Source organism: Ambystoma mexicanum, chromosome 6p (genome assembly GCF_040938575.1).
Source record: "Ambystoma mexicanum isolate Mex_15411 chromosome 6p, UKY_AmexF1_1, whole genome shotgun sequence".
NCBI lineage: Eukaryota > Metazoa > Chordata > Amphibia > Caudata > Ambystomatidae > Ambystoma > Ambystoma mexicanum.
The window spans coordinates 1,311,065,964-1,311,091,421 of record NC_090935.1 but is presented as its reverse complement, the minus strand read 5'-3'; the positions used below and the strand labels follow the sequence as shown (position 1 = coordinate 1,311,091,421).

The following is a 25,458-nucleotide window of genomic DNA, read 5'->3' as shown; positions in this document are numbered from 1 at the left end:
AGTAAATTGATACTGAGGGTGGGAGCTGGCTTCAGGTTGACACAGTTACATATGAAACCTCTGCAGCCAGGCCCCATGTGGCCAATTATCTTAATTGCTGCCACCAGCTGCAGGGCCTAACAAAAGAGCAGCGTGGTTCCATGAAGATTTTGTCAGTTAATCAGGCTGACCATGGCAGAGGGAAGGTTCCTGGAGATGGCCTTGTGCCCTCCTAGCTGTCACGTTACAACTAAATGTGGCAGGGCAGACTGTGCCTATAGGCTGTGTCCACCCAGAGTACAAGGGTCTATGCTTTTGTCATGGTGTGAGCATAGGAAGATGTGTGCGGATTAGCCCCACACATTTCCCTGAGGTTGATCTACCATCATTCCATTTAATTAAAAATGTCTAAATAAAAATCCCAGGCGAATGCACTCCCACCATGCAGATGGTCGAATTCCTCACAGATATAGTGCCAGCTGACTCCTCTCAGGTTCCAGGGATCTAGTGCCCACCTAATTTCTAAGGGATATAGTGTCATGCTCGCTTTTCAGGTATATAGGGCCCACCTCACTCGGAGGGATATCCTGCCCACTTTCTCTGCACCCAGGATTATAGCACCTTGCTACTGCCTTCATTCCTACTTCCCTCTTCCCTTCACCCTGATCCTTTGGACACTGCTTTTTATCTATGATCTGTGCTGCATAACAACACTCTGATTGGCTGAGGCAGTCTAGTGTTTTCTCCGCAGTCACCTCATTCATAGGCTTTGCCGTTCTGGACTGGGGAGGAAGTTATGAAAAGGATGAGATGCAATTTGAGTGCTTTTGTCTGGCGGGTAATTGCTATTTATAACGCGGTTAATACCCAGAGGTTTCTATGGGTGCAGCCGGGGATTGAACCTTGTGTTGATCTGAGTCATCTTGCTTCCAAGGTGAGCGCATTGCCTATAAACTATCCTCCTCCCGACCCTAATGGGTAATTGTTCTCCCTCCCCGTTAGTGGTCAGGAGGGGATGATGCTGTGGGGTTTTGGATTGCCGGTGTCTCTTTGTTATCTTTCTTCGTGTGAATGGGGTTTTCAGTTGGTGGAGTGCAATAGTGGCCTATGTCATTGTTGCTGTGTGCCAGTCCTGGCTGCTAGATGAGGTGTGGCAGATTGGGATGTTGGGCTTTAGCAGTGCTAGAATGACATGGTGCAACATGTTTTTGACCATCGACCCAAATTACGATACTTTATTTACAGCACGGACGTTTCATTTTACTAGATGTCCTTGGAACAGCTAATTTGTATATTTATTTTCTATTCACACATTTATTTCCCCTCATGTTCCTGCCATCCAGGGACCTGTGCAGTCCTGCGGCCAGTCTTGGCTCCCGTATAGTGGGCCCTTTTCAATGCGTTATCACCGCTGTATTCACTTAACCAGCATCAGTTCCTGAAATAATGTCTCTCCTTATCTTGTTTCCACGTATTAACTGTGACCTGAGCTTGCCCTCACGCGACGCATGTTAACTTTCAGAAAAAGCCAAGACATTTTAAAAGATATGGGAGCAGGAAATTCAAGAATGGGTTGCAGAGTCTATAAAATAGGACTTCCAGTTTTAGAGTTAATCTGGAGATGTTATTTTTATTTCACCTTTAATTTATTTATTTATTGATGTGCATTTAGGTTTGCAAATGAAGCTTAAGCGCAATACAAACAGGCACATTTCATGTATTTTAAAAACAAAGAAATCTTACATACTAGATACAAATGATCATATATAAAAATAAGACAATATTATATACAACAATTAATTTTATGTGACACGACTATCTCATATTGCGTAGTCTCACCACACTCATTTCTAGTTATTTAAGTGACTACGATTGATGTTTCCAGTCCACTTCCTAATTCACGACGTGCTTGCATTAAAGTTACATACTCTTCACGAAAATCAAAAATGTATAGTTCGTTTTATTTCCCTTGAGAATCTCCTGGAGTTCCGTCCTCCACTCCCTGTGGTTAGACGGAGACTTTTAGAAATCCCAAATGCTGCTTTGTCTTGCGGTTCGTTCTTAGGCCTGAAAAGTAGAAGGCAGGAGAATTCTATCCGTCTTTTTTTTTACCAAACCATTGACTTCCATTTGCTTTGCCATGAAAGTCTTTCTCTCCCAAATGTCTATGCATGGAAGTATTTTTTGCTTCAAACAATTGGACTGAATGACACATTTTTCAATGTTTGCAAATGTTACCACCTTTTCACCCAGAAAGTTAACTAAAGCATTGGGAATGTGTGTGGTGGCACAAGAACACGTGTGCAGTACACATAGTGCACTATACTTTTCAGTCTGAAGTGTGTACTATATCGAAAGTCATTCCAAAATGATGTATTGACCTTTCCTTTCAATCCTTGATCCCCTCTCCTAGGACTGCCCGCCAGAGGCAGGCGACTTCCGGGCCCAGCAGTGCTCGGCTCACAATGATGTCCGGTACCAAGGCCTGCTTCGTGATTGGCTGCCTGTGTATAATGATCCGGAAAACCCATGCTCCCTCAAGTGCCAAGCCAAGGGAACCAGCCTGGTGTTGGAGCTGGCGCCGAAGGTCCTCGATGGAACCCGCTGCTACACCGAATCCCTGGATATGTGCATCAGCGGCCTTTGCCAGGTGAGCCGCCGCCCGGTCCTTGCTCGCGTCGCATTGTTGATATCCCTTGGCCTTCTCTTCTCTTGTTCCCATTGGTGTGAAGTTATGTTCTCTTGTTTATTGTCACTGCATAGTTATCCAGTTCCGGATTCTGCAACCTTCCTTTGATCATACGAATTCACTTTATTCACCTTTCGCTCTAAAGTATCCAACATATTTTCAGGGACGTCATTTATGGGTCGCCACCCCGTTTGTCTCCAATGCTATCCCGAAAAAAAGAAAAAAAACTTTTTTTTTTTTATGTTTGCTCCGGGGCTGTGGCCAGCGCCATGTGGCTCTTTGTTTCTGGAGTGGCTGGCTTTCTTGTTCAGGCCTCTTTAAAGAAAAACAAGGGTTCCACAAGTCTAACACTTTCCGCAGTGACCCTAAATAAGAAAGAATAGGAATAAAAAATAATTTGACTTTCTGGAATTCTATTCAATAATTGCTGGACTCATTAAAGATTTATTTCAGGTACATTTCAGGGGGTGAGTCACTGATTTAGTCTGTTCTTAAACACTTCAACTCAGCCTTTCATCCTTCTGAGGTTGATAAATGAGTACTAACACAGGTTGGGTGATATTGTATGTTTATTTGTTCAATATTTGTTCTATATAAAGCGCTTAAGCGTAAGTGCTATATAATAGCACATCATTATCATTTGGTAATGGATGTCTGCTTGCATTCACAGTAATTTGGTAATATGGGCTTATACACACTGATCTTAACGATACATATGGAGATCCATTTTTGTATGAAATGTATGTTCCTGTTTTGTCAAGGGGTGACAGGTCGTGTTCCATCGCTTCCTGTGATATCACTTTGGGGTGGGGTCAAATGACATCACTTCCTGTGACATCATCAGAGGTCAATGGTCCTGTGATGTCACTTCCACTTCCCCTGGCATTTTGGTGAAATGATTTCCCTGCATATTTTTGGGAGCAGTGGTTCAACAAGCATTTAATGTAGTGACAAGGCTAGTAGATTCTTTAAAGAATGTAGGCAAACCTGTTGTGTGTCATACCCTGCTGAACACAAGACGCGTGATGGTGGAGTCACTTAACAATGAAGGGAGGGGGGGAGTACAGTTTAAAGAAGATCAACGGTATTTTGGAATGTGTAAATGATCCGATAAATGACGTCATCCATCTGAAGCGAAAGAATCCAAAATATTAGTAGAGGGATGTATTGTGGAATGGATGCTAGCTCTGGTGTCAGATAGATCTCAGCGCCGTGCGTACAGGAGAGCCCATGCCCTCTTTGAGTGAGTCTCCACCTCTACAGTGGGCGGAGTCTTCCTTGCTTGTTACCATCGCAAAGCAACATTAACGAGAAGGAAATTGTTGGACATGGGACCAATGTACTGCACTTCACCACAAAATCAGGCTTTGTGCTCTGGCCCGTGCAAAAACCAACACACATAGACATGCACTCACACACGCGCACGCGTACGTACACACACACACACATAAGAGTAACGCTCTGCCTGCCTTGCACATAGTAACATCTGCATCGCTTACTCTTCTCCCATTAACCATCCTCCACTCACAATGCCGGAACTGCCAAGAGGTCTTGCAGGTGTCAAGCGCCTCCCTTTAGCAAGACCCAGCAATGTAACAGTTAGAGCAAGAAAGACTGTATAGTCCAATACTCTAGCGTGTTAACATGTGAAGAATAGTACATTACATGTCTAAACAGACATTGACAGAGCCAGCAATTGCATGTTTGTTATAGTGCATGCACACGTGTGGTCAAGGTTAAGCCTGCAGGCACCATACATGCACAGATGCATATTCAGGCAACACCCTTCCCTCCCACACACATACACACACACACACACACGCGCGCAAACCATGTATACAGGCACACCCTAGCACACCCACTAGAAGACTGATTTATGTGCACACTGTACTCGCTCCGGCCCCCCCCCCCCCTCCTCCTCCTCCACCTAACTCCCAGGCACTTGGTGTGCTTCTCGTGTGTCTTCTTTGTCTCCACATGTCAGTCTTTCCTCCGCCATTACCTTCCTTCCCGCAAGGAATCAGGAAGAGAAACTTTATGAACGAGTGCATGTTTCTAGCTTTTTTAAAGACTTGTTTTGTACAGCATGGTGCACTGGTTTCAGTTCTGAGCAACGCTTAAATACAGAAAGTTGTCTGTTGCAAGCGATTGTTTTTGCAAAGTCTCGAAAAATGAAACAAATCGAACGTGTATCCCTATTCTATACAACATGTGTACGTATATCACGCTTGTTTGCAAACATATGTTTGATTTTAAAACACAACAAAATAATGTCATGCATGTATGTCATGTATGTTAAGATATGTCCCTTTTTTAAGTCTTTTTGTGCAGGTGCAGCTGACCTGCATTGGGCTTTCTTTTCTACAGGCAGACATGTACCTTTAGCCAGATGCTTGTAACATTTCAACATTGTAACATTTCAACTTATATATAACAACTTTCCACAAATGATCAGCATAAAATGAGTGATATGTTACTACTTGGGCTTTATGTTTTCTATACAAAAAAACAAGCATGCGTGGGCAAATAACCAAACACCTACAAGCTTTGTGTCGTCTCCAACATACGTTACGCACACAATCCGAAGCAATGCAACAAAATGCACCAAAACGGAAGCTCTGCAACTTCAAATAATCAGTTCTGGGCTCTGCTTGGCTGCAAGATAAGCTAGCAACCACAAGATTGGTTGCTGCTGCGCCTGCAAGAAAAACATAGGTTTCAGCTCTGCACTACTAAAAATAACAAAAATATCCCGAAACGTAATTGTCCTAATTCTGGTCAATCACAGATGGATGAAATACTGATTCCACCAAAATGGGATTCAAACATGTGACCTATAGATTGCATTATGTGCTCATTCAGCAACATTCGCCCAACCCAGCCATCTATCCTAGCTAGCAAAGCTTTGTTTTTCTCTTGCCTCTAACCAGCCTCTGTAGCTCACTTCCTCGGCCTCCACTCTTGCACTTCACCCATCATGGTCGCACCCTAAGCGCAGCTGGCCGTACTGCCTACCTGTACTTAAAAATGTCAAATGTTGGTTGTCCTTAATCTATGTATGTCCACTTATCGGGGTGCAGCCTTGGAGCAGCAGCGAAGGTGCAGAGATAGTGCGGGGCATTACTGTCCTGGTGTTAAGTGGGCTGGAAATGAGCCTAAAATGCTGGCAAGCCTCCAGATTGGCCTGTGATGCCTTCTGACTGGAACAAAAGCAACCCTGAGATCCTGAGTGTTCTCCTGCCAAGGAGAAAACAAGATGCATGCCTGCTTTAAGAGGGTCCCTTCCAGGAAAGCGCTACACCAGAGACCACTGCTGCACAACCAAGCCAATAAGATTGGGAGCGAGAGGGCATTGGGAGATGCGCAAGTCTCACCAAGTTTGTTAGTACAGGTAACTGTCATAAAACATAGCTTCATCACAGAATGGCCACATAACCACCTTTGGTTGACCCAGAAATACTTTCTGGGAGCTGAGCCCACATACTTACTGACATCCTGTTCCATTGTCCCACGCAGGGTATTGGAGGAGAGTTCAAGTCTCCTTTGTCAGGTATAGACACATCAAGAGTTCAACCTCATGTCTTCATCGGACTCTCAGAATCACCTGTCAGGCCGGACACACCTTGCTCACCGGGTGTCGAGGGGAAGATGAACATTTAAGCTCTATTATGCTTCAATCAAGGAGGTTGATCAATGATACACGAAATCAAGCATATCTTGGAAACATGTTCCGCAGGCTGACCTGCCCTACCTGCAATACTCACCAGCCACACCTTGCATCTCTGTTATGTGGTCTTTGCACTTCAGAACTTGCGAAAAGCCACCCTATCCGACAGACTTCCCTTGCTGAGAAAAGGGGAACCACCCAGCAAGGTCAAAATTACCCAATACCAACATAAATGATTGCTTACCATTTCTCAAGCAGGTGAAATGTTTAAATGACAGTCCTTGAGTGGTAAGAAGGCAGTGCTACAAGCAGTTCATTTATTCTGGAAGCATCAACATTGATTTTCCCATTGAAAAACAATTTTTCAAATCAGGTTCATAATATTTACTAACAGATAGCATGCCACGCAGTTTTGTTTGTGTCTGTCTTTCTGACTTGACTGGAAAGCTGCACAAGGCAAAGAAGATTTTTTCGGCTGACTTCATTTTGCATTCATATACTTGTATTGTTCCATTCCAATTCGGGAAAACAAAGTTAGTGGCATAATATTTCTGGTTACCATAAGTATTTATATATTTGTCATTTCAGTTTACAATATGATTTGTGTGCAAAATCCTGCAAACACACAGAGGACAGTGCTCAAAATCCATGAGCACTGTCCTCTGTGGTTTCGCAGGATTTTGCTCACACTTCGGATTTCTAGCTCCCTGCCGCTAGCATGTGCCACATTGCCGGCAGAGGGAAGCTAGAAATCCAAAGTGCGAGCAAAATCCTGTAAACACATAGAGGCCGTTGCTCACGAGAGCACTGTCCTCAGTGTGTTCGTGGGATTTTGCTCACATTTTGTATTTCTAGCTCCCCGCTGTCGGCAACGCGGCACATGCCGGCAGCGGGGAGCAAGAATGAAAGCAAAATCCTGTGAACACACAGAGGACAGTGCTCACATCGGAGAGGATCTCAGGGATAAAGACTCTGAGATCCTCTCTGACGTGAGCAGAATGGGGTTTCATGACTTATTGCAAGTTTCTTATTTGAACACTTTATGGTTGGTTTAAAAGCGGCAAGGAAGGAAAACAACAGAAAGGGAATGCATTTGACCTTAGGGCCCTTTAGGAACGTGCATGTTAGGATGTGATCACAGCAGAGTAATTCTGAATCCAAATAACGGAACCAACTCAGGAAGATGGCAAAGTACTGTTTTATTAACAATTATCTAAAACAGGGTGATAACAACGAACATCAACGGACGGACGCTCGGTCTCTCAATGATCTCCACAAAAACTACACTTATAGCGATAATGCGTCAGAGTGACGTCATACTACGTGGCAATAGTGAGAAAACCTATCAAGGGTTGGTATTGGTTAAGGGAGACATCTCAGTATACATTTCTATAGGAGCGCGGATTGTAATTGGCTGTTTGTTATCAGATGTGCAACTTATGCCTACCTCTAAAAAACATGTTATTTCAGAAACATTAGATACACAGTTTCTCATTGGTCTTCAAACTATAAGGTCCTTCGTTAGATGGATTTATATTATTGGTTGGCAAGCTTGTGCCATGTCTGGAACATTCTGTTAATTTTAGCAGCACGTAAGCCAAGACCCAGGTGCAGGGAGGTAGGTCATGCAGCTACCTCACCACCTAATTAGCCCAACATCTCTCATCGCCCGTGCCTTCTGGCATGAAATTGTCTTTGTACTTCACCTTGCAGAATATCCTTGTCTCTGGGAATGCACGGGATTGAGGGCACTCGCTATTGTGCCTGGAACTTCAAGTTCAAGTTCTATTTCCAGCCTTGGCTCACGTGACTGGAGACCACAATTTGGTCCTTTTTTCAGCTTTTACATGCTCTAAATGAATTAAAGTTTGGCATCCTTTGTGTTCTATCTTGCACCTTAATGCGAGAAGGTTCATACTCTGAATACTTGTTCTTCTTCAGAACAGATAGCTGATCTTGCTTCTTGAATCTTGACTGTAGCCCAGGCAGCCTTGCCCTTCAGCTTAACAAGCCTATTATTCTTGCTGCAACACAGTTTTCTATTCCAGTTTCATGGGCTCTGGCCTACTGAATTTGTGATAGCAATGTCCAGTTTCTATACAGTGGAGGCTTTGCCTGCATTCTATTCACTACTCATAGCCAGCTTCTATGATGACTTAATCTATCTTGCGTTTCAGCAACTGTACATTTATTGAACGGTTGTTTTTCTGCAGTACTTCGTGCACGTGTAATCTTCCTTTTCTATATTGGGAAACTCACTCCATTTTTTACTTCGTCATTAGTTTCTTCAGGACCTATACATCATCTTTAGCCAGCATCTTGAGATGTCATGCACACTTCTTATGACGTCATTAAATCATTGGTTAGCTTCTTTTCACACTCCTTCAGGTTTTTCCTGCAGGTCATCATCATGTCGAGGGTACATTCGGTAGAGTTGTCTCAATGGGTATCTTCTTTCAAAGACTCGCTGCAGTATTGGTTTTAAGGCTGGTGTTATGCATGGCACGATTCCATGTCTCCAGTACATAGGAGGTCGCGGGTCAGGATCTCGTGCAGAGGCACACAGCTGCTCCTCTACACGTCGAAGGACACAAATAAAGATGGTGTGAGCCAGACAATTTATGTGTGATGCCGAGCACAACCAGTCAGATTGCGGGACCATGCGGGGCAAGCATCTGCATGACCCTTCTCAGCTAACAGAGGCAATCATTAGCCAGTAGGGGTTCGAGCACTACATGACATGTATCACAACATTGCCAATTTTGTGTTGTAAGACATAGATACAAATTTAAACTGATTTTAAAAGGACAAGCAACAGCCCTAGCTATATTTAAAAAAACAAGGAAATTAAACACAGAAAGGACAGAAATAATTACTGCTGTCAAAAGTATTGTAAACTATTTTAGCTATTTAAAAAAAGATTATACTCACATGATTCAATGTATTATTTTATTTGGAAGATGCATGGTATCTTCCCTATTCAAAGATGGGTGCTAGTTTCAGCTTGTTTCCAGAGAGCTTCCTTAGAAACAATCATCCAGATGACTGTCTCCATGGAAGAGCTCAAACAGCTCAAAGAGTTCTGAGATGGGCAGAAACGGGTGGAATTAGTCATTGGAATTAGCATAAATAGGGGCAGGGAATGGGAGGAATTCAGTAACCTAACAACTGTGTATCCCTCCTCAAATGTCATCTTGTGTACGAGCGCGATAGAAATAAAATATCAATCAATCAATCTCCATTGGAAAAGCATTGCAGACCCTCATTCAAAGCTCATATTTGAAGCTCTTATGTTAAAGCTCTTATTTTAATGACAATAGTTTTGGCTTAAAGGTAGCGCTTTCAGAACCACCTAATAGCCCAAACTAAAAAGGAGACAATATGAGTACTCTAATGTAGGTCTGCGTGTTTGATGCAGTAAGTGACGGCTGAAGGCCGACTTGTCTGGAAACTTTCACCACACCTGAAGCTGCCCAATAGCTGCAATTATCCATTAGTTTTTATGTCCATGCTTTTTGCTGGCAAACGTTTTAAATCACCTACGGTTAGTAGGGTTGTATTTTGTGTGCGTACCACCCGTGCATTGTCAGACAACTCATGAACATTCCGAGCACCACAGAGGCACACGAAGTACCACAACGTGGTGCATCCACTCAACGCAAACGATAGCGCTTAGTTTGTCGGACACAGCAATTATCGCCCCGAGCGCTACCAGCACTGCACTCAATAGAGTGCTCGCTGGGCCCAAGCTGCCTGAACGAGAAGACCCCACATCAGGCGCCTGTGAGCATGAACAAAAGGATTTGGTGAAAACTAAGAGACGAGTCACAAATGATGCAAGTGTTGGAAGGCAGCACCCCAAGGAGACCACCTATCTCAAATGTTTAGCTATGAGAAGAAATGCAGCCCAGCTGGTCGCAAAGCACACCATCACACTGACGAGATCGGACAGGGAGCTTCTTTGTCCTTAAATTCTGCTTTTCGCATAACATCTCAGATTGCAGGGTTTTATTTGAGGTCCCCCGTTGCCGCCTGTCATCGACGGCTCAAGAGCGGCCATCATCAAGCGGAAGCGGGAGCCGACGCCGCGCGACATTTGGAAAACCACTTACCGGACGCCCGCGCCAGAGACGCTCTTGCAAATGCCAGACGCGGCTGGCATCACAGGATATGCCACACAGTGGCCCACCTGTGAATACAGGCCCGCAGGGAACACCCCTCCCTGCTCCACAAGTCCTTGTTCTGATGGCAAGACCGCTAGTGGGTGGGAATGTTATAGGAGCGACACACGGACGGTCCAATTATCCACACCCTGATCCAAGGAACTTTATGGCGCATTACCAACCCTACTTAACCCTTCTCGGTGCAGAGTAGAAGTATTACCAGGGTTGTTCATTTGTATGTTTTCACGGGATGCTCCCCATGTCCTGCCCTTTGAATGGACGCTGTCATTTTTCAGGTGCTTTTCTCATTATCTTCTCGGATTTTGGAACCCAGTGGAGGCTTGAGAAACGCTACCATGACACATGAACCTGGGCGATGTATTCCTGCACCATTCCAAAAAAAGCCCAAAGTGCAGGGGTGGAAAATAGCAGGTGGTACCTCTGTGAATTGGTTTGCATTTGAATTCTGCATATCACTAACACATTTATTATAAGTTTCTTAAGGAATGTCGAAAAACACTATATAGTGTGCTTTTCGATTTGAAATATTACCAATGCATTCGACTGGCAGTGTATTATCCTATATTAGCGCATGGCTCAGGTGCCTCAGCCAATCAGATTGCTCGGAACAGTGATTGCTGTTACACGCCCGCGTACCAAGCTCCCTGTCATGATCCGTTTCCTGCATCCCCAGATCACCAGCTGGTACCGTTTTGTTGTAAAAAAAAGAAATTGACTTAGCTGATGTCAGATTTTTTTTCTCATTCCTCATTTCCCAGCCACATCTCTGCCTCCACTTGCTGGCCATCATGGTAACGGAAAGGGGACTATTTCTTTTCGAAAGGGGCTCTTGCATAATTTGTCAGGTTCATTAACTATTTTGCTTTAAAAAATTAGTGATGAAATAAGAGAGTTGGAGTTCTTTTTTACCCTGCTAAGCATATCATCTATTTTTTAACTTCCATTTGGCTTTTTAATGTTACTTTAAACATATAAAATGCCTCAGTGTTGATTTTTCCAAGTGAGGCAGAATTTCGATAGGACTGCATTAGATTGAATGAATGCAAGTCGCTTTGTTCTTGTGTTGTTCTGTCTCTATATCACAATGATGGGAATTGTTATTGGAAGGCTTTTGCACCACCCTGCATACTATTATTAATAAATCTGTATATTTTGGGAATTAAGTTGTTTTATTGGTTTTCCGTGGGTCTTGCAAATGTGTGTATTATTTGTTGGTTTGTGAAGGTGAGGCACACCCCCTTTTTTATTTATGTATATACACCAGTTCCTTACAAATATGGGTAGACCTCATGTTTTTAAAAAAACATGAACACCATCGCCGGCCGTCAGGCCCAAGGCCATTTGAGCCATGTGCTAATTTCGGTAACACCCCTGGCGGTGGGATGCACCTGCCAGTAACAATGCCAGAGCCAGAGTTAAAGGCCCTCACCATTGACTCAGACTGGTGGGCCATTACCAGTCATTACAGCCTGCCACCTGGGGTATTCTCATAACAAAAATGACAATTTAGTGTAATGGGAAGGAAACACAATGGGGTAAACGTGCAGTACACAAGGAGAATTTCCCGGGATCCCCCTGCTGCCAGTCCTACATTTAGTAATGCCATCTAAAATAGCTAATTCCTCTCAAAGGCATAAAAGGATAGTTCTAAGGTAAGAACATTTTGTTTGATGAGAAAGTTGAAAGTTCGTTGACTTCTATTAGCCAAGCAAGGCCCCTGACATAAGTGACAATTATTAATCTATGTGTGGATTGTAATTAGACATGGAGCGTCCATGTTTATTTGGAATCCACACATGAATTAATAATTGTCTCTTGTGTTACTGACATCACACATGACTGAATGAACAGTTGAATTTCTGTGCCTACAACATATATGTCTACATACTACTTGTTCTCTTCAAAACGCAATTAACAACATCTTCTGCAAATGGTTTTTTATCATATTTTTAGAATCTTTGTTTTTGATATGAATATGCATACCTATTAAAATATGTTGTTCTCTTATACCTGGTCCACGGCCATATATATATATGTTCTATTGATAGCCTTTTGCTGTCACTTGGGGTGTGATCTACCTACAACCTGTGTGTCAGGAAGCAGGTCACTTTCTCCTCATCCACTACAGCCCCTAACAAATCTTATTTGCTCAAATCTTTTTGAACCCACCCCCTTTAATCAATGAACTACAAATTCCATCCGGGCCGGGGGCCCTCGACGATTTACTTCCCATGATCAATCTGCGTATGTCAGCAGTGCATTTGGTATACAGCCATTTGGGAGAAGACCCAACCATCGGCGGCAGAGTCGCTTCACCCCCACGTCCCCCAAAGATTTAACAATGCGATCAACCCACACAGGTTCCGAGACACCATTCATATCCCGAGTCACAGTAGAAGAACCGTCAATGACCCCCCAAAACTTACTTGAGTCATTTACAAGATCAAATTTAACCAACGACCACCAACGTAAGCATTCAATATGGTATCTGTGGGTTCTCAACCACTTACAATAGATGTTTTTGAATTGTGTTACCTGCGAGGCATGTTGAACCGGATTAAATCCCTGCAAGGATAGATCACGTAGAGTCTTACACAATCCTCTTTTCTTGATGACACTAGATATATCATAGGAATGATGGTGGGTGATGCTTGGGCCATTTGCTACTCTTGCATTTATGCTTCTTTTAACAAAGGTGTCCAAAATAATAGTAGCAATATATTCCTCAAAATAGCACGGCGGAGGCGACCATTGTATCCTGGGTCTTTGCCGAGCTGCGGTCCATGAAAGCCTTCAAAGATGCCCATAAGCAGAGAGAAGCATCTACGAACTTGCCATCAATCCATGCAAAGCAATTTAAAGCCAAGTTAAGATATAGTTCTACCGACTGTACGAGAACTGGAGTCTGAGGCAATATGTTAAGACAAACACCGAGGGGGAAGTGATCACTTTCCTGGCGATATACTATACACATATCGAGGATCAAAGATGGTGCACTGGCAGTAAAAATATAATCCAAAACACTGCTGCAGTTATTCCCAATTCTAGTGAATTCAGGAGGACAATCCAATGGGAAAGCTCGATTAGTCATGGAAATAGAGAAGACCAGCGCATTCGAGTCCTCTCCTGCATGATCGAGAAAGTGTGTGTCCAGAAACAGGCGAAGAAGGACAGTCAACGTCCCAAACTCTCTGATTGATGTCCCTTGGGATTTTGGAGTTGAAGTCTCCACACATGAGAATGGGGAGACGTCTTGTATAATTACTAATACATGCCTTAATTCCTTTAATAATTAGACTGTGTAGAATGCCTGTAAGGAGGATCATAAAGGTTGATAATAATACATTCATGTTATGCCTCCATTGCAATGATCTACAGTAAGAATAATTTTACCAATGAGGATATTGGCTGAGCTCCGAATGAGCTCCCCAAACCCAAAGGATTTTCACATCCAACAATAAGCCACCCTTTGGGCGCCCTCGAGGTCCCTGTGTAGCCACATTAGTCAAGAAGTGCCAACCATCCACCACTAACAGTTGAGTGAGCCAGGTCTCCTCGAGCTCCACCACAAAGAGATATTCAATATGCTCCATGTCGCCCTCAAATAAATGTAGGTGCCCATGAGGGTTCCAACTAAGGAGCCGAAAGGAAGGAGTATTCCATGCTGCTAAAAGCACGATATCCCATGTTGTTCCACCATCTGCGCCAACCATGTCCAATGCATCTCCTCCCCGGATGCTTTGACCTCCGACCCAGTCCTTAACGGTGTACTTGAGGCAAATGATAAGCAGCTGCCCAGATGATGGTGGGATCCTCCAAACTGCCTGGATCAGTTGGTGTAAATCTTTGACTATATTCAACCTCGACAATTCTGCACTCATAATCCAAACGATTAATGAGCGCACAATGATCCATGATACACATCAAAGTGCTATCTGCAAACAGATAAATAAGTGAAGTAGCGTAGCAAACATTTTCACGTATAGCAATGATCTTCATATCACTACTCCGTAGGAAACGAAAAGGAATAATACTATGGAATAAGTCCAGCAAGCAAGCTAGATTTAGGAAGAGACCACTACCATCACAAAATAGACTCTGAATTTGAAGTGCCCTAGTTTTAGATTTACAAGAAAGAGTTGTTACAACGGGTGTAGGCCCTGTTGGAGCATCTCCCTGTTCAATTTCAGGTCGGACCTGTTGGTTTGGCCTTAAGGAATTTAAAGGAATAGTGGTAGACTCGGTAGTTGCGACCACAGAACTAGACACACATGGGCCAACCCCCAAATCAGTCTGTGCTGAGGCATTGCTTGCTGCCCCCCCCTGGTTCCAATATAGTTCATCCTGGGTGGCAAAGTGGGATTTCAAGTTATATATAGGCTCCTTTTCGGTTGCAATTACTTTATTGTTGCTCTTTACGAAGTGAGAAGGGGGAATCGAACACTTTTACCTTTCTCTGGAGGACTTATGAAGTGAAGCTTTGTGCCGAAAATCAGTTTTGGTAGGATGATTAGTTGGAGAAACAGAAGAAAGTAAGGGGCAATGGGGAGCAGTCAGGTTCTATTGCTGCGATTCCCTCATCGCCGGAGGCAAAAGTAGCAGAGTTTAACAATGGTAAACCCCTCAAAAGAACATTTTGAAAGATAGGATATGGGGCTACAGATACATCAGGAGTAAGGGCCTTGGTAGGCGTTGCCACGTTACTTGTTCTCTTTCTTCTAGCCGTAAGTGGCTCATTCATCAAAGCCTGTTTGATGATCTTTCGCTGTCGCCTCTTATGACGCGTCGCCGTTTCCAATGGAGCAGGCCCATCGAAGGCTGCAGCCGCATCTTTACCTTCCAGAAAGTTGTTATCAATGTTATTGGAGTGCAATCGATCACATAGCAAAGCAGTGAATGAAACCATAAGGGTGCAAACTTCATCCTTAGCCGTTACAGGGGTTTTAAAAGAATTAAATTGACGTCAACAGTATCCATAGTCTTAGCCATCTGGGTGCCTTGACAGTCTAGTTTACCGGCGATGGCTTCACATGTCACTGTGAGGGTCCAAAAGTAATGATTCAAAATTATTGAACATAGCTGCAGATGAAGCGCTGTCATCAGCGAAGCAGATGATATGATGATAGGTTATTTATAACGTGCTTAATACCCAGAGGTTTCTAAGTGCGGACCCAGGGATCGAACTTGTGTTGTTCTGTGTCATCTTGCATCCAAGGCGAGCAGGTTGCTGCTGAGCTATTCTCCCGAGACGAGTAAGCAAAGGAAGCTAGATCAGATGTTAAAAGGCCATTTAGCCAGGGTGTTTATGTACATTGATAAAGAGCCTGAAATTGTAGCACACACATCACACTCGTCGAAGAAGGGGCTGCCGTCATATTGACTGCCTCCAAAACCACTGTCTCCAAGTCTAGATTATGCTGAAGCTGAGACCGCGGTGACCAAGCTTCAGATGGTCTAGTGGCAGTATTAAGCGCTGTTACAGCTGTTGCCACGTTTTAAGCAGTCGATCCAAGTCCCACAAAACACTCAAAACCTCCTGTTGAGTACCCAACAACAGAGAACTGGAGGCGAATGAGCCAATGGTTATTGTATGGGGGAAAGGACTGTCTCCGGTTCGAGGGCCCAAATAAAGGAGAAACAATGGAGGATACTGGAGGAGTAGTTAGACCCCTAACCACTGTTTTAATGGTTTCAGTCCCTAAGCATGAAAGCAAACTCGAAAATTGCTCGGATAGGCCCACACTAAAAACATGGTCAATGTTTCCGTTTCCTTCGACCAAACCGTGATTATGGACAGAGAAGAAGTTTGTGATTTTCGGATCTGTTTTTAAATCAAGCTGTGTGCTCTTATCAGTCTTAGGAGGATAGCTCAGGGGCAACGTGCTCGCCTTGGAAGCAAGACGACACGGAGCACCATAGGTTCGATCCCGGGGTCCATGCTTAGAAACCGCTGGCTATTAAGCGCGTTATAAATACCCTATCCAATCGTATTTAAGCTCCCCAAATTAACAGTTCTTTGTGGGCAAGCCCAGTTTGCCTATCTGGTGTTTTTCGCGGGGATCGAGTAATAGAGTTACGTCGAGTTTATCCACACACCTGACACAAACTTGGTCTAAGACCTCATCTAGTGAAGGCTTGATTGGCCATTAATACCGATTGTATAAGGGCTGCCCACTTCACTAGACGTGTTTCAGAGGATCCAACACTTCGTCGCTTCAACTATTTTCCTTATTAGGGAAACTCAGTGTAAAGAATACAATGGCAAGCAGGGGGGCAACAATGCAGGTTAAATTCCGGCTCGTGGAGACATGTTCAGTCTCCTCTCAGTGAGAATCACAGCTGATTACTATTACTTCACAAGCTATGAGCCTCAGAATCAAAACGTACTTACAAGTTTGAAGCAGGAGCAATTAGAAGGGTGATCTGCATCCGTAGTAAACACACCGAAGAACGGCAGAACTGCAAAACTGCACACAGCCGCATACTGCGCGCGTACCGCGCCGGGTGCAGGCTGTAAGCTGGATACGCCTCCAAAATGTGTAGACAAAGAAAGCAGACCCTGCAGACTCCAGGACAGCAAAACAAAACTGCACACAGCCACATATGTTTATTCTTTTTTTGAGGGGTACACTCTTAGCACTTATGTAGGGTGTAGGGCACCTCGCCTCGTGCCAGGTAGTGTGTTCATTTGCACAGGAACTTTAACCACAAGGTATTGCTTACATTTAAAAAAGACTTTGCACTCATACCCCATGCCTGACAGTGGAATCATTTATCTACATGTTCCCACCACTTGCCAAGTGGTGACATCAAATACCTAGATACACCCGCAACATGGAAGCATGCATTGCCATCATGTGCACCCTCACAGCATGCCATGCAGTGTTGTCATATGCCCAAATGCCCACATTTGCTGGTAGGTATTGCCACTGCCATTCGCATAGGAGCTTTGTAACTTGCACGACCCATGCATCCTCACATTCATCATGCATGATTACACACACACACACACACACACACACATACAAGTAGGCATTCACAAAGATGAATGCGCCTCTCTCGCTCTCTTGACCGCTTTCGCCCTCTCTATTCTTTCTCTCACCCACTGATGTTGAGATGTGAAGTTGTCACCAGAACAGTCCTAGGTTTGGCGCCCTTTTTCACTGTCTTTGAGGTTGGCCCATATAGTCAGTTTAGTGCTGCTAGCTCTGGTTTCCAGCACTCAGTGAGAAATGATCTTAAAGAGAACCGTAAACGCCAGGGACCATTTTGATCACCATATTGGGATGGGGCATGGTCTAATATTTGCCTGGGGTAAATAGTAAAGTAGTTTGTGATGCTGCCCTGTGCAGCACCCGGTTCCATGGCGCTGCCCACAATTCCGTACCCTGCCTGCCACAGACCACGCAGACCCAAGTTACACGTGTCATGTCCACTTCCATGCATCCATGCACACATAGGCACTTGTGACAACTGCACCAAAAGTGCATAGTCCAGAGTAAAAACTGTGCAGAGGAACACCACTCTAGTCCCAGTCATTTCTTCATGGCACCATGTACACAAAAAAGAAGCAGATAGCAAACAATGAACCGCAATGGCGGGCATTGAAGCACCGGTGAGAACACAGGCCACACCAAAGGTTAGATGCGTGCACATAGTGTGCATTTGTCGGGAGTGATGCCCCAAAGTGCCTTTCCTAAGGGGAAGTAGGTCCCACATCATCTGTGTGACTCACCCTGAAATACGCCAGATCAGTGTAATAACACAGCATGCACAGATAGCTGCAATATAAGTCAGATGACCTTTTAGGGTCCTTAAGAACAAGTCTTGCTACCCCCAACACTGGAAAGGGGTGCCTACAGTACAGGCCCGATCGCGTGGGCCATACTGGCATGCTGTGTTGCATCTTGCACTGCACTGCAAGATGATATCTCATCCCACCACACTTCCCAGCCTCAGCAAATCTTCCTCATCCCTATTTTCACTCTTCTGAGTGGAGGGACGGACAATGTTGCAGACCGACCACTGTATGGACCTGGCTGGATACTCCTGCTGGAGGGGTCGGGGAAGGGCAGGAGGATGGGACAGCAGACGCGGCAATACTATATCTCTCATGTATATGCCAGTGTGGGTGCAGAACTGCTTCTGCCGCTCCACGTGCCCAGTCCTGGTGACATGTGAACAGGCATGTTCAGCTTCAGCTTTTGCCTGGACCATCTGTCCTTCAGATGTCGAGGTTGGAGGCATTGAGTTCATAGCATTGGATGGCACAGACAAAGATTGCATTATGGCGGGAGTCCAGCTCACTGTCAGGCAGGTGCCCTCCCGGGCCTGTGGGTGGGCTGCAGCTGCCACAAGCTGTGCTGCCACAAGCTCCTTCCTGACACCAATAACCTCCTTTCTTGCCTCCAGATCCTCCCAGCTTGCCTCACAATCCTCTTCCCCTCTTCGAACATTTCTTTGCTCATTGGATTGGCTGCTTGCACGCTCGGCCATGTGCGTCCCATTACTTGATTGATCTAGGTCAAGTCAGCCAGAAAGTCCTCCCTAGTTTACGCCACCTGTTGCAGGTAATTATAAATGCAATTGGTTATTTATAACGCGCTTAATACCCAGAGGTTACTAAGCGCAGACCCCGTAATCGAAGCTGTGTTGCTGCGTGTCGCCTTACTTCCAAGGCGAGCGCGTTGCCCCAGAGCTATCCTGAGCCTCAATGTCTTGAACCCTGATCAGGAGCTTGGACATGGCTTAGCAAGCAGATGATGTGAAAGAACTAGGAGGTGGAAGCAGGCCTGTGTAACTCCCAAGTCTTCTGCCGGTGTCTACAGATCTACTGGGGCAACTCTGACAGGGCATTTAAGCCATTGCCCTTGCGAGGGCATGGCCTTGTCCTCCAATGACACAACCTCAGTATGTCCCACACCATAAGCCTCTGCCACACCTACTTGTCTAAAGTCAGCATGGCGTTGTGAGAGTTAAGAGTTTAGGAGTAGATGGTGGATATGGCGACTAGCATACAGGGTGTTGGGAAGCCATTTTCTCATCCGCTGCTGAAACACAATTCGAATCAGGGTCTCCCTCCCAGTCGCTGTGCTCGGCAACATGGCCCTCGGCTGCGTGTCCTGCATGCCACCGCTAAGAGAAGCCGGAAGTCAGTCCACACGCGTCATTGGCGGGCTGGTCTCGCAGACTTTGAAAGGAGTCATCTGGAGTCTGAAGTTAGGCCGGGAGACTTCAGCAATTAAGGCGAGGCGGCTTTTAGGGCAGGTTCTGGGGCCGTCGTTTTTCAGCTGCTTGATTCATTGCAAAGTGAGACCTGGCAGAACAAATAAACGCCGTGTAATGGAGAGACGCCTTTTCAAGTAAGTGATGCACTTATGGTCAATGTGTGCGTGAGTCCAAGTGTGTTTGCATAGTCATTTGGTGAGGACAGGATTGAGTGTAGCTCCATCGAGCGCTGAAAGAGCGCCCCCTTTCTCTCATCCAGGCCAGAGCCCCTTTGATCCCATCTCATGACGAATAATGGCTGCCCAGGGAGCTGGCAGCCTGAGGTGTTTGCGCTGGGATTTTACTGCAGTTTTATCCAATTTGACTGCATTTCGTTGCTTTCTAATCTGGGTCTACAGAGTGACAGGTAAGTAACAGAGTGCCCCAGGGAACCCCCAGTTCAGTTGTGTAGCCCTTCATCTTCGGAGGTTCACAAACTGAGTAATGTTGCGCTGTGTAAAAGTAGCGGCTATTATTGCAGAGCTTAGAAAAGGGAAGAATCTGGTATGAAGCGCTACATAAAAAACGTGGTATTATGGGATATCCTTCAGCTTGCCATTTTGCAGTTTCCTAAAGACTGCGAGCACACTAGTGTGAGGTTGTCCACCCTGTCTTTCAGGAAGAATTATTTTCAGAGCGTTAACCTAAATTGATTCCATGATTTCAGGTGGGACGCTCGAAATTCTGAGTATTTACACCCCTAGTATTTTGCTCCATCCCTTCTTGTCCCCATTGGTGTATAATGGGCCCATGCGTTGAGGAGGACCGCCGACGCGCACTCCCTAACCCTCAAACGCCTTTGTATGTCACTGGGTGGCTGGAATCCTGGGCCCCTCGCAACATTTTTCATGAACCCCCCATTCCCCATTGTGTGCTATGCCAGTGCTTCCCACATATTTATATTCTCATGTGTGCAACTACTGGGTGTTGATAGACTATAGTGCCCATTGCCCTTTTATGTAAAGAACCCATAGAATACAGCTGATTCAAATGGAAAATTCGGTTCCGCCATCACATAGCCACTGGCGGTACAACATCCTTTCATCGCGGGAAGACATTTTGCAGGTTTTTTTGCTGCAGTTTTTATAACGAAAAAACTCATCAAAATGTTTAGGGGGGTTAGAAAAATATATATATTGGGTGTGGGTGTTCGGGAATAGATAAAAAATTGAAGAGGATGGTTGCTTTGGGGGAACCCCCCAAAAATAAAAAAATTAAAAAATTCAATGAGTTTTTTTTTTAATATCCGCGGGGAAAAAAACAGGCGATATGTCATCACGTGATGAAATTACATGGATCCGCCATTGACTTAGCAGCCATCTTTGTCCCTGAACGCAGCGCCTGGCATCGTTTTTGCAATGTTTTATAATGTTTCATCTAGTCATCTCTGCTACTAATTGATTAGTCACCTAATTTCCAATTACTATTTGCATAGAAGGCTGTTTTATCTTCATGTTTTGGACACTCAGTTGTCTGTCTTGATTGTTCAAACCCCAGACTCCTAGAGGCAGGGATGGGTTACTCCCCCCGCACCCTCCTACCTGCTTAAACAATACTAACTACCATTGCACATTGGTGGGCTTCTCGCCATCGGGTGTGTGTTGCATTATCTTCATGTGTGCACAGACTACGGCCTGCCGAATGGCCTTCCACCCCACAGTGCTTAAAGCCATAACAATGACAGTAGGCGCTATACAAATATCAAATAACATACAGTGACTCGCTTTTCACTCATTTCTCTCATTTTCATAAACAGTGCTTTGTGTAATACCAAAGGAGTCGCTCTTTAAAAAATATCCCCCCCGGCCCGTGCCGATGAAATCTGTAATTCTTCACATGTATGTACACATGACCCTTTCATCACACTTAAACAATCACGGCCTGTGCAGTCCATTATGGAGAAGCAATGCACTTCTAAGCCACAGAAACATGACACCTGGAAGGTTTTTTTTTTTAATATTGAAAAGCGCGGTCTGTTTGGACATGGCGAACATAATAGGACCTCTTTGTAGAGTGCAATGTGTCATTATCACGTGCGAAAGGAATGTGCTAGAATCATACCGAAAGATTGCATTAAATGCTCGTCAGGCTGCCAGAAAAAATACGGATTGCCCTCTGCGTGCAGCTCTGGGGTGCCTGTCAGCTTTGTTTCAATTCCCTCGACTATTCCCGCAACGGGGTGCAGCGCACGTGGGCGAATCCTCGACCCCGTCCAGCACGAGGCAGGGGGTTGCTAGAGCGAGAACAGGTTGAGCACATTTTAATTTCCTGATGATTTAACGACGCCAGCCAATCTGACTGACCTTCCCCTTCACCAGCAAATGTATAGATAAACAAACATTCTGCTCCCCCCTCCCACCACACAACATCCTTCTTCAGGGCTGACAGCGCATAATCCACTCCTGATCGCTTTGGGCTAAACTGCACCGAAACCTCCTGGCTCATGTGTAGCGGAAAAGGTTGCTTTAATGTGGCAGGCCACAGCTTACATAAAACGCTAACCTGGCTCTTTCGCCTTACAGACTAATGACCATTAACAATTAACCAAACAAATAATACATTTATTAACCCATTCATTCACTATGCTTGTTCCCTCCCCTCATCCCTCCTTCTCCTAATTCCTCTCATCCTTCTTCCTTATTTCTCCTCCATCTTCTCCCCAGCGCCACGCCCCTCCTTCTTCCATACTTCTTCATCCTTCTTGTACCCCCGGCCTACCCTGTCTGTGAAACAGCATAACCCCCTCCTTTGCCACCCTAATAACCCCTACTGCTTCCCCCAGCCGTCCTCCAAAGGACCATGTCCCCGGCACTCAGAAAACTCTTCCGCAAGGTGTTCTTTCAGCCCTCCCTTTTTACCTCCAACTCTTCATCACCTCTTGCAATGCCAACCTCAAATCCAGCAAGTACTACTCATCACCCAGCAGAGACATGTGCCCCCCATCCTCCCTAAATAAGTCAAAAACCTAATATTTAATGTTCTGGTGTGCAAATGTACGCACCCCCCCCCAGGTCTTGCAAAATGTCTCAATCACCTAATTGATCTTTTTTCCACGCGTGCAAACACGGGGCCACTGCCACCCCATGCTGCTCCCTCAGCCCTTCCAACATGCCAAAAAGTACAGACCGCCCTGAAGCACACTTCGTTGTTAAATGCCCAGCATGCCATGGATGGCTGCCCTCTGCCTCCTTCCCCCCACCGGTCCAAGGCGGGGCGATCATGAAAGGACCGGTAAGGCACAGTCAAGCCATCCACTGTACCCACAAATCCATGTCAATCTCTCCCATCCTTGCCCTAAATTACTCATCAAACCTTACCCACGCAAAACCACTAAAGCTCACATATGTCTTCCTAATGACGTCCATACATTTGAACAATGCCACCATCCTCTCTGGGTATTTCTCACAGTACACACTGGCATTTATCAAAAAGACTGATGCCCAATGGTCAATCGTTGCCAGGAACTTGGGCCTTGCTGCCAGCTCCTTCTGCTTTCCTCATCCCCGCAATTCCCTTACATTTCCTCACAGACCATTCAGTCTCCCCCCATCCTTCTTCACTGCCATATACCACTCTTGCTCCCTGGGCCCATTTGGGCCAGGTAAATCCTCCTCTCGCCAGCAAGGGCCATCCACCCCAATGCTTCTTTGACATCTTCTTGAAAGGCCCAACCCAACCCCTTCCTCTGCCGCTCTTCCTGACAGAGACATTGTCCTCTGCCCCTCCTTCTGCTGTGTTACGGGCCGCGCTGCATCCTTTCTGCTGCTCCTCTCTGCTGTCCAGAGGGACCGTCCTGATCCCTTCCCCATTACCACCAACTCCCAATGAAGGCGTCGGCCCCCTGCCTCCCGCACTCTTCAACAGGAACTTCCTCCCCTGGCCCTTCCTTATCGATCCCTGTTCTGCCCCCCTTCCCTATCCCTATCCACCTCCCCACCCAACCCCACAAAATTGTCCTGAAAACCCCCCTCCTACCTTCCCTGGACACCGTGCCTGTCCTGACCCTCGCTGCCTCTAGCTCTGGGAGGCCACCACCCCCTACCTGACCGCCTCTGCATTTCCTCCCTGCTTCTCCTGATCCCTTACATATTTCTCTTATCCCTAACTTCCTCTGTCCCCACAGAAGCATTGCAGGCCACCACCGCTGCTAGAGCCCCATCCGAGGTCACCCTGCGCTGGCGCCTACCTCCCCAGGCAACCCTTTCCTCCGTAAAAACGTCAAATTGCAAATGCAGGTAGTAAACAAACTAAGAACGATTTAGTGCTGTCCCTGCGATTACCGGTTAAAGAAAAACTACCGAGAGCATTTATTTGTTGTGAGTGGACGGGAATTTGCACCAATAACTGCTTAAAAAAACGGACTCATCCAGAATCGCAAAAACACGGACCGGGGGTAGGAATTTCTCTTTGAAAAGTGACACACCTACACTCAAATGAAAGCACCATGCTACAGGATTAACTTTAGGGAGAAATGGCATAGCTGGTGAAGAATCAAGATGGCGCCAGTATCAGTCACAGGAGGCAGGATACACGCTCCCTCTCCTCCCACTCTGCAGCAGCAGGACCCCGCCACACTTTCTTAGAAGTGCCACTCTGCCCCATCACTCCTTAATGTACACAGCTCTGTCCTTCTGCACCGTACCTATAAACGCACACCCCTCGCTGTCAGCTAGAGGCTTCAGCCCTTTTGGCTACTGTACATGTCAAGAAGAGCAAGTTGCTCTGGGTCCCATTTATAATGCTATCAATACTACAAAGACACCTAGTTGCAGTGCCATTTTCTGGAGCCCACGATTACCTCGCCCCTGGTCACATGATCATTACTATAAAGAAGCAGAACTCACAATAGAAAAGAGAAACAGGCTGTGCTGCTATGATTGTCAGTGCCGTGCAGGTTATTTTGGTTCCGTGCAAGGGTAGGATTGCCCCATGCTTCACACCAGTATAGCTCTCAACTCACACACTTTTGGTGGTTGTCACCCGCTTTGCAATCAGCTGACTCACCCGCCAAGCCCCCTATATGCCCATTCACTTCAATGGGCTCTCACCCGCCGCCCCTAAACATCATAAACAAATCCCCATTTGTTAAACAGAGATTTGCGGGCAGAATGGCGCACAAATCCCGTTTTTTTCGGCGCAAATAATCCATGAATTACCCCGCATTGACCACACAAAAGATTGAGAGCTATGCACCAGCCGTCCAGTGAACGAGCAAGCAATTATGCACCTGCCTGCGGCCTGCCAGAACCCTTGACCCATCAGAAGTTAAGTTTTTGTAAAAGAGCTCTGATGTGTGAGGAATGAAAACGTTTCTCCCCAAAAGTATGTAGGGGGACCCTGCAGTTCATGCTGTGGCTCTTATGCTGGACATGAGTGCACGTCTGAATAGAAAGCCTGAAGGCAATGCTGAGTTTCCCATTGACATGACGGGAACACCTGCTCATGTCATCCTGTTTGCAGCAGTGATCCCATAGTCACATGTCCTCCATTTTGTCAGAGAAATCCGGTCCACAGCATACAGGACCTAGAAAGACGGCTCTCGCTCTCGAACATGTTTCTTAACAATGGGAAGGCTGCTGTCTGTGGCAAGGGAGTCCTTGGGCACACAGACTTGCCGGATGGTAGCTGTGGGTAGGGGCACCGACTTCAGGTTTTCCGAGGTGTGTTGGCGC

At 45.6% G+C, this 25,458-nt stretch overlaps 1 protein-coding gene across 1 annotated transcript in view; it reads left to right on the top strand.

The window, feature by feature from the left end:
- The window catches only part of ADAMTSL1 (ADAMTS like 1), a 941,617-nt gene that overhangs the window by 259,165 nt on the left and 656,994 nt on the right, over positions 1 to 25,458 (top strand). Inside the window, exon 4 of the mRNA XM_069625973.1 lies at positions 2,393 to 2,629. Within this exon, the coding sequence (XP_069482074.1) occupies positions 2,393 to 2,629 (237 nt within the window). The remainder of the gene's footprint in view (positions 1 to 2,392; positions 2,630 to 25,458) is intronic.